The sequence below is a fragment of the Mirounga angustirostris genome, unplaced genomic scaffold, assembly GCF_029215605.1.
Source record: "Mirounga angustirostris isolate CCGP_5_RB_7025 unplaced genomic scaffold, mMirAng1.0.hap1 SCAF_14, whole genome shotgun sequence".
NCBI lineage: Eukaryota > Metazoa > Chordata > Mammalia > Carnivora > Phocidae > Mirounga > Mirounga angustirostris.
In genome coordinates, this window is record NW_026991722.1 from 8,812,549 (window position 1) to 8,830,180 (window position 17,632).

At 38.2% G+C, this 17,632-nt stretch overlaps 1 protein-coding gene across 4 annotated transcripts in view; it reads left to right on the top strand.

The window, feature by feature from the left end:
- The window catches only part of TMX3 (thioredoxin related transmembrane protein 3), a 59,437-nt gene that overhangs the window by 684 nt on the left and 41,121 nt on the right, over positions 1 to 17,632 (top strand). For 3 of the 4 annotated variants that reach the window (XR_006792908.3, XM_054510269.2, XM_045886573.2), the window contains exons 2-6: positions 543 to 597; positions 5,106 to 5,145; positions 6,375 to 6,498; positions 14,300 to 14,345; positions 15,724 to 15,804. Coding sequence is in view for 2 of the 4 variants with exons in the window: in XM_054510269.2 (XP_054366244.1) it covers positions 543 to 597; positions 5,106 to 5,145; positions 6,375 to 6,498; positions 14,300 to 14,345; positions 15,724 to 15,804 (346 nt within the window). In the remaining 2 variants the exon portion in view is untranslated. Of the gene's footprint in view, positions 1 to 542; positions 598 to 5,105; positions 5,146 to 6,374; positions 6,499 to 14,299; positions 14,346 to 15,723; positions 15,805 to 17,632 lie in introns of those variants that run through there. The other variant, XM_045886574.3, reaches the window with a different exon arrangement.

Here is a 17,632-nt window from a genome sequence, read left to right on the forward strand (position 1 = left end):
CCTGTGGTGTGTTCACTTGCTCAGCGCCCCTTGGTTCCCCCTACGTGCCCGGCTGTGAGAACTGTTAGTGTTAGACATGTAGCTCAGTTGTGTTTCTACCTACTAAGTTGGGGGGAAAAAAACAAAAACAAAAAAACCCAGTATTTTGAATGGCAGTTGGAGTTTATACAGAGGAGGAGATCATTACTACTGGAGAAATACGGAACGATTTCTGTGTTAAAAAAGAAAAAAGATGGGATGGCAAAAAGGAAAAAAATGACGAGAGTAAGAACATGTTGAAAGAGAACCTGTGTGTTTCCGAATCACTAGCCTACATAAACCTTGCCGGTGGTCGTATAGGTAGGTGCCTGCAGAGTGAACATTTAGTAAAAGGATGAACTACATATGCCTATGCATTGTTTGTGCCTCGGAATGATCAGTGATGGATTTTATGGTAGGTTGTAAAACATCAAAAACATTTTGTAGATGACTAAGCATGTAGTGTGAAACAGTAAAGTCAGCATTTACTGTAAACATTTTGTCCTTTTTTCCTTTTTTTCCAGTTTTTTTACTTGATATGGCTTTCTGTAAAGGATTTGTAGAAGATTTAGATGAATCGTAAGTATATGTGTATTTTAAATGGCATCTTAACTTCTTTAAACTCTGGTGTTATCTAAATGTTTCAGTGAATCTATTTTAATAATAGAGACCGTAATGACCAGTGTTTATATGGCACTAATTTTGTTTCAGAAGTTGTCCTGAGTGCAATATATATGTACAAAATGGGGTTGTACTCAACAGAGTTTACTAACAGTTCCATATTCTGTTTTATCATTTTTCATTATATTTGTTAGCTTTTTTGCGTATATCATGATTGAGCAGGTGCTGGACTTTAGTAACCGTACTTTATATTTGTTTTTATAGTACCATAGCGTTAATCACAAAGCCTTGCTTATAGTAGGTAAGTAGGTGAGGAGTCCAGCTCCAGACAGACCAAAATCCTACGTGTGATCTTTCAGGCCTGACCACAGGCAATTACAAGGCTTCCTGGCAGGCTTTGGGCGGTGAGGCTGCTCTCCCCACACTAGACTTGGTGCACAGTGCATTGCAGTCTCTGGAGGGAGTTGTAATCATAGACTAAGGCCCCTAGGCTAGCCAGGCTCACATGCATATCTAGCATGCGCAAGTTGCCTCTTTTGGAGGCCTCCTTGTTGGGGGCCTCACCTGGGGCACTTCTAGGCATCTCTGCTGAGACCTCCTTATCTAGCGGGTTGGCAGAGGCACTTTTCTTGGCTTGGACTCAGGACTTTTCTGCTCCTGTCCCTTTCCCTCTTTCCTTCTCCTGCCCATGGGTTCATAAAGAGGCAGAAGCCCTTGGATGCTCCTCTGTAGTGAGGTGGATTCTTTTGTCTATGTTGCATCCACCTGACCCTCGCCTGGTACTGTTCCACTCGGAAAAATGGAACATTGAGGAGCTGGCACCCTTTTTCTTTTTTATTTTTTGCCTGTTGGCTTATGTTGTCACAGTAAGTGAATAAAGACTTGGTTATTACTTTCAGTTTGGCTTGTTGTCCTACTTAACTGCCTGTACACAACAAAACTGGTACAGTAGTAGGGTGGTCATGTGAGCACAGTGCTGTTCTGGAAGAGTAGAAATCCTGAGGATCCCAGGGGGCACTGCCCACCAAAGACTGGACGCGATGAAGACTCACAAGTGACAGTGTGGCTGGGCTGTTAACGTAGGCAACATACAAGGACCTAATTCCTGGCCCTGATCTGGGAAGCAGTATAACATCCATTCCAGAGGAGATTGTTACCAAACTTTTGACCTTTTTTGACCCAAAAAAATTAAACAAAAAAGCAGCCCAGGGATTGTGGGCCTATGTGGCTACTGGTGCTGTCACACAGCCCTGTGGGGATCTTGCTGGCACCCTTCCATCAGGTTACCGAAGGGCTGCTGCTCTTGAGAGGGGCCCCAACCCACAGGATGCCCTGAAGGCCCTCCAGCGGGCCACCAAGCCGCCCCTCTCCTGAGCCCCACTGGTCCACCTCTGCCATTTGAATTACCCCATGTCAGCAAACTTTCAGTTCACTGATCAGAGCCTGAGGCAGGATGACAACACTGCAGGCCAGCACAGACCAGTCATGGGCTGAAAGATCCACTCCCTTTGAGAGGCAGTTACTGGCCTTGGATGAGTGCGGCAGTAGGCTCATATGCAGAACTTTGTCACGTTGCTGAATAGGGCCAGCTCTGGGTCTCTAGTGAAGTGGAAATGGAAGTCATAGGAGCCCATCTGGAGTCTTGCAACTCCATGAAAAGGTCTCATGAGTACCCCTCCACCTGAGGAATAACACCAAAGGAGGCATTGCCTCCTCTGGCCCATTGGGGACCCAGACAGACCTCTAGGGCCACCCATGGGCCTGGTCACTAATGGCCCCTGTGGGTTAACTTGTAAGAATTGGGTGTGGCCCCTATGCTGCAAAAGGAAACATAACCAATGAGCATATCATGCTTTTAGCTCAGTGTGGAAACTGAATTGTTCTCCACACCAGAGCAAGCAGGTGCACAATCAGTTGCCTCCTGGATCCACAGGAGTATGGCCCGTGGAGATTCAGATACCGTCCTAATGGGGTGGCAGGACGTGGGCCGCCACTGTGGTGAGAAGACACAGAAACAGCATGAAAGAGCCGTCCCACTTGTCAGACCCTGGTCAAGGCTAAAACTACTGCCCCTAAACAGTTTCCTTCAAGTGCATGGGCTAGGGCATTCTCAGCAGATACAACAGGCTGGGCCCCTTTTGCCATCGATCGTGTTTCAGTGGATCTCAGTGATATCAGTTGACACTTTCTTTGGGTTTCGCCTAGCCATTTCCACGCATTCCACAGACTCCAGCCACACTCTCCAGGCCCTGCAAGACCACATTTGTTTCCTTTTCAGGTTCCCTGAGAACACTGTATCTGATAACAGTCCTGGAATTTATGCTCAAGCTACCCATCCGTTGGCCCAGTCATGGGCATACAGCAGACTCTCCGTGCTCCATATCACCCCTAATCCACAGGGGTACTTGAGCATTTTAATGAACATTTGAAGTATGGGCTTAATCAACTGATGGGAGGGGACAGGATTACCCCAGCCTGGACTATACATCTCGGGCCTGGGTCTCAATGCAGCCATCCCCAATCAGGTACTTTGCCAGGTTATCTGTCCCCTTCCTTCAATTTGACCATTACTGACTCTATAGTCCCTGTGGGGGACCCTATAAAGGACTTCCATACCAACTCCTTCCCGAAGACTGATATCAGTCGGAGATGAAAATGGCTATTAAACACCAAGGACTGGGAGATCGTAACCTCCTGCATTTGCCCCTGGGTGCAGAGTCTGAGTCTTTGCCTCAAGAGCAGTAATGTACAGTATGCACAGTAGAACTTTTATTAAACATGAGGGGAGCAAAGGCAGAAGATTTGGGTTTACCAACCTGGGGGATCGATTAAGGGTGTTATCCTTGCCCATGGTTCAGGACAGACTGTGTCACAGCTGGACAGATGTGAGTGCTGTTGGACTGAAGAGCTCAGATACTGGACATGTGTTCTCTTTGTCTTTGTAGATTCAAGAATCTTAACTAAAATATCCCCATAAAGAACTTTTGTCACTCATTCAGTATAGATTAAATATAGGTCACTGTGCAAGGTACTAAGAGATGAAATAAGCATAATTATTGTTGGATAATATGTAAATACAATGTGTGAAAACTGATAAGAATCCTAAAGAGGACAAAGATGATGTGGAGAGATTGTTTCTAGCTGTGAGGAATTTAGGAAGGCATTATGGAGTAAGAAATGCTTTTAGCTGGATAGGATGTGAACACGAAAGAATGTAGAAAGTCAAATAAACATTGTGAATTTAGCTGTGTTAAATACCATGAGTTGATTGGGAATCATAGGATGCTTATATTTGAGTGGAAGGATAAGTTGGGGCCAGCACATGAGTACATGTAGCAATTTATACTTCTTTTTGTAGGTGGTGGAAGGGCACCTAGAAGGTGTCAAATAAGAGAAACATGATCAGATGATCAGAACCGTGTTTTAGGAAAATTCTTTGTAAGCTCTTGTGTCAGGGGGTCCCCAAAAGCACTCCCAGGCTTGGTTATTGACGAGGAGCACTCAGAGGACTCAGCCTATTGTGGAAGTCACAGTTATGATTTATTGCAGTGAAGGGGCACACGGCAAAACCAACAAAGAGAAAAGCCAATGTGGGTAAATTCCAGAGGAAACCAGGAACAAGTTCCAAGAGTCCTCTCCTACTAGAGTCACATAGGATGTGCTTAATTCCTCCATCAGGAGTTGGGACCACATGTTTGACATGTTCTCTACCAAGGAAGCTCATTAGAGACTCAGTGCTTAGGGATTCTTATTGGGGGATGGTCATGTAAGGACCTTCCTGCCTAGTCTATACCAAAATTTCAGATCCTGGAAGGAAAGCAGATGTTCATCATAAAACCACTTTGTTTGCACGGTGTTGGAACAGTGAGCTATCTTATTAGGAAAAGGTGGAAACCCTCCTGAAATTCAAGTTCCCGGATACCAACCAAGGGCCAGTCTTGGAAGCAGACCTTTTTAAGGATAGCAGTGTCAGTTTAGCTATGCTAACTGTAATGCACAGGAGTAAATGGAATAGAGGGGCTGGGAGCTGAGGCCTCTATCTGTGTTTCTACCAAGTCCCACTTAATTTTTTTTATTTAATTTTTTTAAAGATTTTATTTATTTCAGAGAGCGAGAGAGAGAGAGCATGAGCAGGGGGAGCTGCAGAGGGAGAGGGAGAAGTAAGACTCCCCGGCCAAGCAGGGACCCTGATGCGGAACTCAATCCCAGCACCCTGGGATCAGGACCTGAGCCACCCAGGCGCCCCATTTTTTTTTTTTTTTAATTTTGTACTTCTGATTATCAGTTCTCTACTTTTTAAAAGATGTTTAATGGATAAGATTTAGAGGTCACTTAGTAAAAATTTTACATAAAAACTTGTTGAATTTGTTCCATGCTCCAGTATTTATCAGTTTATCAGCCCCACATATTGTAAAGTAGAAACAAACATACAATCAGAGATTTGTTTTCTCATGTTTGTTTTTTAGGTTTAAAGACAATCGGAAAGATGACATTTGGCTTGTAGATGTGAGTATGTAAATTTTTGTACTAATTAACTACCCCTGCCGTTTTAAGAATTATTTTCTATTCTCCTCCACACATATATGGTAATATATGGTTAGTGTTTCTGTATATTATTCCGTTTTTGTCACGTAGTGTTATGTAGGTTATTATATTAAAATGAACCTCAGAGCCTTAAGGTTCCTGGCAGGGAAACCTGTTTTTGCTGAAATTCTGAAGAGGTCGACATATGGATTATGTCTGAGGGCGACTGTGGTATGATTTAACTACAAAATTCACTCTTCTTTTTTTCCTGTTATGCAAAAAATTATTTGTGTTATTATCACTTGACAATAAAAATCTTATATTCATCTTAATGGGGAACAAAATCAGATTTTCATCTTACTTCCTTTTTTCACTTTCAAGTTTAGAATGTATTTAAACCTCATGTTGTTTGGGATTCCTTTTACCTTGTCTCAGTAAAAATGTTGTAGAGTGGCAGCAAAAGAGATGGAATGAGAATAGCAGAGTTGACAGTTGCTGAAGCCAAATGATGGAGCATGAGAGTCCATTGTTTAATTCTTCCTCTCTCCTTTTGTGCGTGTTTGAATATTTCCATAATATAATGTTAAAAAAATAGATGAATCTTATTTCATGAAAGTACAACAAGCAGTTTGTTACACCATTTTACTAGAGGAACCTATTTCCACCTCAGCCCTCTGGTGATCCTGAAGAAAAAGGAACTGTGGTTTTAGTTTAATCAACCTGACTTGTCTCTATGCCAAGCCAGTCATCTTAGTGACCCCCCTTGTCTACCAGCAGTTATGCTTAAAGTAGCAAAGGTACCTACTGTGTTGGGGTTTTTGTAATAGAAATAGACTGATGTTCATCATGAACGCTTAAGAGGTGTGTGTGTGTGTGATGTATGTGTATTCATTTTATATATGACATAGACTGACTTTGAAGCAAAGCTGTTTTTATTGTAAATTATCTGTTTTAAATAGGAATAAGTAGTCATTTTAAATGAACTTAAGGTAATATCAGTGTTGAGGTATATGCTAGGAGTTAAACTAATTAGATTTGTGGTGTGTGTGTTTTGCCTTTTATTATGAAACTACTTCAGAAATTATATTTAGACTTTTTATCTGAAATGAACTCATCAGATCACTTATTCTAAGAGAGTTTTTAAAAATTAAGATTGATATACACAATAGCACAATATTTTAGTGGTTGTCTTTTCTTTTTCCCCCAACAAGTTTTATGCACCATGGTGTGGCCATTGTAAAAAACTGGAACCGATTTGGAATGAAGTTGGTCTTGAGATGAAAAGTATTGGTTCTCCAGTTAAAGTTGGAAAGATGGACGCTACCTCCTATTCCAGTAAGCATTTACTCAGTTTATTATTTTACTGTTCTCATAGTGAAAATGATTTACTTAACATGAAGCAGTATTCAAGGTAGGAGGAAGAAATACTTATTTTTTGTTCAGGTAAATTAAGGTTATCTTAATAATTAAAGATTGTATACTTCATGCGTTAAGTGATTTAGCCATCAAATGCGTGATATGCAGTGTATGTTAATCTTCTGCCTAACATGTATGCATAAGCCATTGTTCCTACTTTGAGCCTCCTTGGGAGATATGCTGTTTACCTGAGGCAACTACAGAAATTTGAGTGTCAAACAGTTGATGCTGCTGTGTGAATTCAGAATGAGAGTTGTTGTCTGAGTAGCCAGAGATGATGTGGTAGAGAAGGAGATGGAGACCTACAAGATGAGTTAAGATAGAAAAGATACAAGGGAGGACCAGGAAAGTATTCACATTAGAGAGAATATTACAGCAAAACCTTAGAGTTGAAAATGAGAATAGGATGTCCTGAAGCAGAGGTTGGCAAACCAAAGCCTGTGGACAGAATCTGGCCCACTGCCCATTTTTGTAAATGGAGATATACCTGCACACATTCTCACTCATTTGTTTACTGTTGTCTGTGCCTGTTTTCATGTTCCACTGGAGGAGTTGAGGAGTTTCAACAGAGACTGTTTTCCCCACAGTGCCTAAGATATTTGTTATCTGACCTTTTCCAGGGAAGTTTACCAATGCGTATCTTAAAGGATTTGAGAAAAGAAGAATTTAAGTTTAGAGAAATATGAAGTATCATAGAAATTTGGAAAGAGCATGGCTTCAGAAAGCAGACCTGATTTCAAATCCTGCTTCTGCCTGCTACTTTTGCCATGTAAAATGGGGAAAGTTTCTTAACATGTCTTAAGTTTTGATGTCTGCATTGGTAAATATTTGTCATGTGGCTTTCGTTGGTTTTTTTGAGATTTGAATGATGTAGCACATGTCAAGTCCCTTATAGTATTCAATACATGTAGGTTCCCTTTTCCTTTAATCAATGAAGAAAGTGGAATTGTGTAATATACATTTCTTTTTAGGAAATCAGGATTATACTCAGGATACAGCTTTGGAAAAGGACAGGCCTATGGTTTTTTTGTTTGTTTGTTTTTATTTTGTTTTTGTTTTTTAAAGATTTTATTTATTTATATGTTAGAGAGAGCATGCACACAAGCAGGGGGAGTGGGAGAGGGAGAAGCAGGCTCCCTGCTAAGCAAGGAGCCTGACACGGGGCTCGATCCCAGGACGCTGGGATCATGACCTGAGCCAAAGGCAGATGTTTAACGGACTGAGCCATCCAGGTGTCCCAGGATAGACCTATGTTTTAATCCCAGATTTCCCATGTGCCTACTTCTGGGGCTTTGAGAAAGGCCTTAACCTCTCAATTTTAGTTTCTATGTCTGTAAGTGGGAGAGTAATAATCCTGAAGGTTGTGAGGATTGTATTAACATTTCATATTCAAAATCCCTTGCACAGTGGCTAGCGCACCTAAGATGAAGTATAAGACCAGATTTTAGAGGTCTGTCACGTCATGGTGTTTTAGATTTTATCAGTTGTCAATTGAGAAGTAATGGACATTTTTGAGAAGCAGTTGACTTGATAAAAATGTTTTTGGCAGCAACATGTACGATGCAAAAGAAAAGCAATTAGAGACAAGAAAATCATGTAGGTCAGTTTTTGTATGCATCTTGGTGTAGGATGCTAAAAGCCCAGACTTGGTAATGACAGTGGAGTGAAGAGGACATAGTAGTCCTCACAGACATCTTCAAGGATGAAATCACAGCCATGATAGACTGGCTCTGTAGTATAAAGAAAAACAATCAAAAGTAATAGTATAAGATTTTTAGCATAGTTACTGAACTACACCACTACAGGTTATATGGAAAAGAGTAAGTAATTTTCTGTGTGTTTCCATGTGAGCAGCTGCTGTGAATTTATGGTACTTGGCTTACTGATGTTTGGGAACAGGGAACTAGAGAGCAGTTACCTGTGAGGCTGGAATTGCAGTCAAACAAATAAGTTGTTAAAACTCTGAGAGGAGACCAGAGCAATGGCAGGAATTACTGTAGACGGAGATTGATTTCCTGAAATAAGCTTTTAACAATGTTTGAGAAATTATTGCTTTCAACTGTTGCTCCTGAAAGTAAGCTCTCGTGTCTAGGAAATCTGGTGTCAATTGTGTGTTGATTAGACCTGCGTGTACCTGTGTTCATTCACATTGTCAACTGTATTCACCTCAGTGTGTTTACTAACTAGCGTATTAGTCTCTAGAGATTAAAGGAAGACCAGAACAAATCCTTCTTGTCCAGGAAATGCTTGGTCCAATAGGAGGAGAAATACGAATAAACCAACAGGTAGAATAAAGTCTCAAACATAGCAAATTCTTGTGATCATTTGAGTCATTTAATGGAGTCATAAAGTAAAATAATGTATAAAGGCGTGTGGGTATATAAAGATAAATAATCAGTAAAAAAAAAAAAATAGTACCTACAAATCCAGCAAAAACTTTAATGGTAAGCTGCTCATGTGATGCTACAGTGAAACAACGGTTTACATTAAGTCCATTCTTTTTATAGTATCTAATTCATTAGCTTACTATTCTGTATGTACTAAGTGCCTGTGTGCGTCACTATTAAGTGACACTATGTTTAGGGGAAAAATAGCTAAGACTTCTTTCTGAGTAGCTTAGAAAAGAAAATGCTTTAAATGTTGTGATTAAAGTGCAATGTTCTTAAAGGTGTTAAGACTTCATATATGGTTTGTAGCTTTTTAGGTACTTTACGATGGGACTCTTTTTCATCCCGTTATTCATAATCCACTAAGAGGTTTAAATTTTTGCCTCTGATCTGTGACTGTTACAGATTTATTGTTCATTTAGCATCGTGTTATGTATCATGTTGAATTAATAGGAAGAAACCTCTGTAGAGCATGCAGAGCACATTATCTCAAGCAAACCATCTAGCTTTGGGAAAAGGGATAGGGGAGCTGGTATGTGAGGATGATCCTCTGCCAAGTACTGTGACGGGTGCTTCCTATACTTTATGTCCTTTGCTCCTTGGATGTGCGCTGCTAAACCCTCCACCCCCTTTCCCAAGCTACATGTAATGTTTGCTTGTAAATCTTTGTGACTGTTTGCATCATACAAACGTAGCCTATTGAAAAATCATTCTTTTGTCAAAAAGTTGTAGAGTCAGTATTCATTCAGTGGGTATCTCATGAGCCCTTAACTATACGCCAGAATGTACCAGGCACATTCTAGGCATCATGATGCATCAGTGACCAAAACAGACAATAATTTCTGCTCTCATGGAGATTGTGTTCTAGAGGGGAGAGACACACAATAAAAACATAAGTAAATTGTTACGTTACTTAGTGTTTGATGTCAGCGACGGATGCATTTTCTACTTTACTGTAGAATCAAGGAGATGTTTTATGTGCTTATGGAGAAAAATATTACCTTCCTAGTATTTTTTTTTTAAAAAGGCGTATTTAAAAACTACTGTCTGGAGATTGTACAAATAAATTTTGGGCATATAATTCTTAAAGTTTTTTAAATACCTCAAGGCAGCTCCATTACAGGTGTTTTAGTAGAAAAAGGTAAAGAAATTGAATTCTTTTCTCAAACTAGCTGTCAACATTATTCTATGTCTAACTGTAGATACTGAAGGCTTGGCTGTTTCCTATGTATTTCATCCATCTCCATAGGTCACTTTTCAGGCATTTGCAGCATCAGTGTATCTCAGCATTTAGTCTGCAGACCACCTGCATTAGGATTACCTGGGCTGTTCACTGTAAATTTAGACTCTGAAGACCAACATCAGCCCTACCCAATGAAAGTCTTTGAGACTGGGTCATGAGAATCTGTATTTTTAACGTGGACTCCAGGTAATTCTGCTGCACGTCTAAGTTGGAGAACCACAGAATAAAGTATTCCGGTGAATAGTTATTTATATGATTGGGCTTGAGGTGGGATAGGATTATTCAGTGATCAAGTATGAGAAATCTCTTGAGTATTTGAGGTCGTGTAAGTGCAGAGATTGGAAGTGCATGCCCCCACACTCAGTCCAACACATCTCTGTGTCCAGAATTCGTGAACCAGAGAAATTTGAACTCTCATGAATTACCCTGTGTGTTTGGAATTGGATCAGAATTTTCTTGATGCATGGTTTTAACTGATAATGCTGTAATCGGCATAAAAAAACCCTGTATAAATGTAGGTATTTTAGCCTCTCTCTCTCTGTACATACTCCCTCCCACAGTCAGGTACGAGAATTGTTTCTCGTTTGTAAAATACGTTACGGTGCCCCGTGTGATGTCTGTTTTGAAACCACTGAAATCCTGCTTATTCCTCAACGTAAGTGTGATACTTATTTTATGTTAAAGGCCAAAACTTACTTCTCGTTGATGTGTAAACTTGGAATGACATTTGGCCAGTAACATTCTCATTTCTTGCTCACAGATTATATTGGCAGATTAGTTTTATCTTTCTTTCTAAATTATAAGCTCTCTTTGGCCAGTGATTATATCTCAGTGTTGCTCAGTCTTGGCACTAAGGATATTTTGGGCCAAATAATCCTTTGTTTGGGGGGAAGGGTTGCTGTGCATTGTAGGATATTTAGCTAGCAACATCCCTGATCTCCACCCACTAGATACCAGTAACAACCTTCTGCCCATCCCACTGTCCCCCAAAGTTATGGCAACCAAGAATGTCTCTAGACATTGCCCAGTGTCTCCTGGAGGGCACAATCTACCCCAATTGAGAACAGCTGCTGTATTTTACATCCTCTTCCTGTTAGACACATAGTAACACTCAGTAAATACTAAGAGTCTCATGCTCTACCGACTGAGCTAGCCGGGCAACACTCAGTAAATACTAAGAACAATACTATTTTGAGCTGAAAACGACTTCACATTAATTACAGCTCCTCCTTCTTCCCCCTGCCCATTGTGCAGATGAAGAAACAGCAGGTAGTTAGCAGTGAAATGACTGAGTAATTTCAAACACCAAAGTTAGAGGTAGATTTAGGACCAGAGTCTGAGATCACGTAATTCACATCCAAGCCTAGCTGTACCATCAAGTTGTTATCATTTCAAGGAGAAAACAGGAAATAAGGGCCTCATTTTATGAGCATTTAAAATTACGAAATTTCATGTTACAAATGCATTCTTGAATTTGTGAAGGAATTGATCTCAGGTTTCTATGCAAACCATTGTTTTCTCTTTTTTTTTAAGATTTTATTTATTTATTTGAGAGAGAGAGAATGAGAGAGAGCACATGAGAGGGGGGAGGGTCAGAGGGAGAAGCAGACTCCCTGCCGAGCAGGGAGCCCGATGCGGGACTCGATCCCGGGACTCCAGGATCATGACCTGAGCCAAAGGCAGTCGCTTAACCGACTGAGCCACCCAGGCGCCCCAAACCATTGTTTTCTAATATGAAAAAATAAAGAACTAAAAGTTAAAGTCAGACTTAAGCTTCATTCATAGTCCTGCTACCTTGTCAGTGCTTGCATTCAAACAAGTTACCAAGTCTAAGTATCAGTTTCTTTACCTGAAAAGTAGTAATAGTATCCTTCTCCTGCTCACAGAATTGTCTGGAGGTATAGTTGAAGGTCTGTTAAAGTCAGCTATGAAATACTTTACATGTGATAGTTCTTATTATACATACACTGATGTGTCTGCAGCTTACTACTTAACAGTGAGATCAGGATCAGAAATAGAAAGGAATTGGACCTAGCATTTGAGGATCTCTGTGTTCCAAGCTCTCTCTCAGATTCTTTTCCACATGTTTTCTCATTTTAAAATCCTGCCCATAAGCTGAAGAAAATGAGTGCCGTCCTCAGAAGGGAAAGAGCTGCCTAGATGATAAATTAGAAGTTGGAATTCTAACCTACATCATTTTACGTCTATAACCCATGCTTTGCTTGTGTGCTTTATATATATGTTTGTGTGTGTGTGTGTGTGTGTGTGTATAACTGTTTTCCTAGGGAAACCTAAATGTAAGGTTTTAGGAGTCACCGCCAGTTGAAATTCTATCAAAAATGAAGTTTAATGCTCAAGGAGTCAAGGTATAATAGAGTGGGTGGTATTATATATCTCCATCTTAGAGAGATCCTGTGGCGTTAAATGTGGAGCTGGGATTTTTTTCTCTGAAACCTGTTTTGAGAACCACCACTGTATTTTCTCATTGATTGCATATTTTCTTTATTTGATTTGTTTATAAAAAAGCTTCACAATAAATTAAACAAAGAACTGATAGATATGCCTCCCCCCTCCCCCCGTCAATTATATTAGTCTTAGTTGAAGGTAATTAAGGGCTGATGTTTTCCTGCCTCCTTAATTTGGGAAGGGGGCATTAAGAACATCTTTTACTCACATAATCCCCCCAAATCATTTTTGTATTTTTACTCAGAAGTCAATCTCAATAACTACAGTGTGCAATTAGAGTCTATTGGACAGAATTAAATCCTACATTACAGATGGGCACAAATAAATTATATAATTGGTTTAAGTTCACATAGCTATTCAGAGGCAGGACCTTTATCTTCAGAACCTGAGTTATTTCTGTTATCTCTACTGTTTGTGTTGCTTCTAATAAAAACCAGTGTTGATCAGTGTCCAGAACCTTCCAGTCACCTTTCTCTATATGTTTAAGGGAGAAACTCTATTGATGACGAAGGAAGGCTAAGAGATTTTGACTATTAATTTTGCCACAAATTCACTTTGTCATCATTCTTGTGTAGTGGGCGGTGCTAAGAAACCAGAGTAATGACTACTAAAGTGATTGGTAAACCAGAACTCACGTAGAGTAGTGTCCTTATACCCAACTATGGTAAAATGTCCTCGAAATAAATAAAATTAACAAAGGGAGAGATCGTAGGAACAAATACATTATAGTTTACTTAAACTGGTGTATGTGTAAATATATTGTATATTGTCTCTTAACTGAGATGGTTTCATTTCTTTGCTGTTCTAGTTGCCTTGAATTTGTAAAGTAGGAAGGTATATTTGCAGTAGTGATTTCTGTACCTCTTAAAGTCCTAATTCTCTATTTGATTGTTTTTGTTTCTTCTTTCCCTCAAAAAAGATGCCACTGTAGCAACTGTATCTCATTTTAATTAACATGAGGACTTCAGAATAATCTTTGAAAATAACTAGAATTTTTCTGGGTTATTACAAAAGCAGAAACTTCTAAAACAAGTAGATAAAGTTGCTTTTAGATCATGTATTGACTGCAGAAATTAAGTAATTTTGCAAATACAATTTATCTTTTTAAAATTAAAATAGAATGCAGTTCTTTTCAGACTCAGAAAACACTAAAGGAAAGGATGGGCTTTGCTTTTTATGTTGTTGTTTTTTATTTATTTATTTATTTTTACTTATTTTTGCGGAACCAATGAGACCTAGAAAAAAAATATTTGTCCTGGAAAATGAAATCAAATGACAAGTGAGACTTATATATATATATATATATATTTTTTTTTTTTTTTAACAAGAATATCTTAAAATAAGTACTTCAGGGATAAAATTTTAACTATTCTTTTGGCATTTATTTCTTAGTCATAGTGTTTTGTGTGGCCATAGGCTGGATTATTAAGTAATTGTTTTGTATGAGAATGTCATGTTTTTTCTTTTTTGTATGTGAATTTATATTCTTTTTTAAGGCTTGAAAACAACACATCTTTATGGGTTTGTATAAATATATATATTTTTTTAAGTAAAAGGCTCATTTACTACCTAGTTTCTCATTTTTAAAAAAAATTTAGAATTATTTATTCTTTTTCTTATCAAGGCATTGCTTCAGAGTTTGGAGTTCGAGGTTATCCAACAATTAAGCTGTAAGTTGAGTGTTGTATGTTTATATGTGTATTTTTATTAGTTCACTCTACTTACGTTTTATTACATTAATTTCTAGTAGCATCCTTGGAGGATTGCAGATTTGGGTTCAGCAATTCTTTCTAGGTGCAGTATGTGATCAAAGGAGAGGGACTGCATCTTCCTGCTTTTCTTGGTATTTAAGTGAGTGTGTTGTTTACGGCTAATTCACTAAATGCGCTCTGAGTGCTCACTGCGTGGCAGGCATCCTGCCGGACAAGACGTACAGCTGTAAAGTATGAAAGGTCTTTTACCCTTGAGGAGCTCAAGAGTGTATTCTGCTGTATCATGTGAATCCTGTCTCCTAACAAATTTTACTTTTCTATCATTGAAATACACTTATTTCATTAGAGAGGAAAGAAACAAACAGAATCAAATTGATGGATTTAATTCTAATCTGTAAGTGTTGGCAAAGTCTAATATAAAGCGTATATAAGTTGGGAGAAATGGTGTGCTCATTCTAAAGGATTTATTTCATAATCATAATTTTATTGAATTTTCTCTTGAGTTTCATCCTTATTTTGATAATGTGCGAGTTGAGGAATTATTTTGAAACTTATTTTTATAATTGAGTTTTATTTCAGTGTTTTAAAATCTCAAATTTCAAAATTTGGCTAATTTTAATTCTTTATTTCTTGGGTTTTGTGTTGACGTCCCTCCTTCCCTACTTTTAAAAAATCTTGTTAAGCCTCTTTTACTTGGGTTAAGTAAATTATCCTTTCTGTTCTTTTTTGTTTGATTTTAGATGTTCTCTTGTCCTTTCACATTTTTTTTTAAATCTCAGTTGGATTAAAAGATAAATAAATAAATAAAAATAAATCTCAGTTGGATACATCATTGACAGGCTTTTTGAAAATTATCTTAATTTTATAGAATAGGTGTTTTATGCCTTGTTCTACTCTATAATCTTGGAGCATCTTTCAAGTTCCTATGATGTTGTGTTGCTTAAAATTTGTTTTCCCTCTACCGAAATACTATGAATTCCGTCTCATTTTTTAAACTAGAGAAGATAGTGAGAATTATGCTTTGATAAGCTCTTGACCATGAATGTGCAGATTATGCACTTTTCAGAAGCATAGACACAATGCAACTATTAGATACAAAGTAAACTATTTTCATGTAATTTTAATTAAAATACAGCCTTTTTCTTTATATTTTGAGTTGTTGGTCCCCTGTAGCCAGTTGCCTACTGTATTTCACATGGTTATGCTACTTCTGAAACAAGTCTGCATTTACTATTTTATATACTATAATTTTATATAACAATACTGATTAGCATTGACTCTTAAAACAGTTGAAATAATCTAAGCTTCTATCCTTTTTTTTTTTTTTCTTTTTAAGATTAAAGGGGGACTTGGCATATAATTACAGAGGACCACGAACTAAAGATGATATTATTGAGTTTGCTCACAGAGTGTCTGGGTAAGTTTTTATTGGGAAAGGCTTTTACTATGTAATTACTAATATTTTATAGCAGCAATGTCCACAGTAGCCAAAATATGGAAAGAGCCCAGATGTCCATCAACAGATGAATGGGTAAAGAAGAGGTGGTGTGTGTGTATATATATATATGTGTATATATATATATATATATATAATCGAATGTTACTCAGCCATCAAAAGAATGAAACCTTGCCATTTGGAATGCCATGGATGGAACTAGAGAATATTATGTTAGTGAAATAAGTCAGTCAGAGAAAGACAAATACCATTTTCACTCATATGTGGAATTTAAGAAATAAAACAGATGGGAAGAAAAAAAGTAAGATAAAAACAGAGAGGGAGGCAAACCATAAGAGACTCTTAACTCTGGGAAACAAATTGAGGATTGCTGGAGGCTAGGTGGGTGGGGGATGGGGTAACTGGGTGATGGGCATTAAGGAGGGCATGTGATGTAATGAGCATTGGGTGTTATATGCAACTGATGAATCACTGAATTCTACTCCCGAAACTAATAATATACTATATGTTATCTTAATTGAATTTAAATAATTTTTTTTTAAAAGATACTAATACTTTAAAATTAAATGCAATTTTGGGGCACCTGGGAGGCACAGTCGGTTAAGCATCCGACTCTTGATTTTGACTCAGGTCATGATCTTGGGTCGTGAAATCAAGCCCCACATTGGGCTCCATGCTGAGCGTGGAGCCTGTTTAAGATTCTCTCTCCCTCCCTCCACTCCTCCCCACCGTGCATGCACACTCTCGCTCTAAAAAAAAGAAATAAAGATAAAGCTAAATGTATTTTAATAGACCATATTGAACCCACATTTTTTTAGGGACTTGCCCTAAATAACATCTGTGTTCATTAATGACAAAAGGTAGGCGTATGTATCATATGCAAAGAGATACTTTAAAGAAACAAAAGGAACTGTGACTTCTATTATATTTGTTAACCTCATATTAAATTCATTTCATTTGTAGAAAAAAAAATTTCCCCAGTGGATTTTTTAAAGATTTTATTTATTTATTTGACAGATAGCACAAGCAGGGGGAGCAGCAGAGGGAGAGGGAGAAGCAAACTCTCCGCTGAGCAGGCAGCCCAATGTGGGGTTCAGTCCCAAGACCCCAGGATCATGACCTGAGCTAAAGGCAGATGCTTAACCCACTAAGCTACCCAGGCGCCCCTGCCAGTGGATTTTTTAATGCATTTTCAGAATTTGATTACTTCTAATAACCTTGTGAATTATAGTTTTATTTTACTATAAATTTGCTTTTATACTGCTTCATTTATGTCAACTTATTTTTCCTGTTACTTAATTTCAGAGTTTTTAAAAGAGACCCCACAATATTATTGTTCTGAATAGAATTGGGCTTTAATCCCTGGCCTGTGATACTGGAAAATTCTTTTTAGATACAGCTGAAATACTTTCCTTGATCTGTCACATGCTGCTTTATGCCAGCTGTGGGTATTACTACACATTGCTTAGGATGTGACATAACTAGAACCCAGATAGTTATTTGAGTTACAGATCGCTGAGATTTTACTGCTAAGGAAACAGTTTCTTACATAAACTTTTCCTATTGGTTTGAATGTGGTGATTTCGTTTTTTAATCTACATCTATCTTGCTGGGTTTTAAAGAAAGTTGGTGCTTATAATTATTCAGTGCAATTATGTGGAACTTATTAAAGAGAACATTTATCAAGGTAGTTTAACCTATATTGACTTTGAAAGTATAAGCACTTTCTTGTGAGTTTGACAGGATACGCTGATAGCTTTAAATAGCTTTAAAGTAAATTGAAATATTG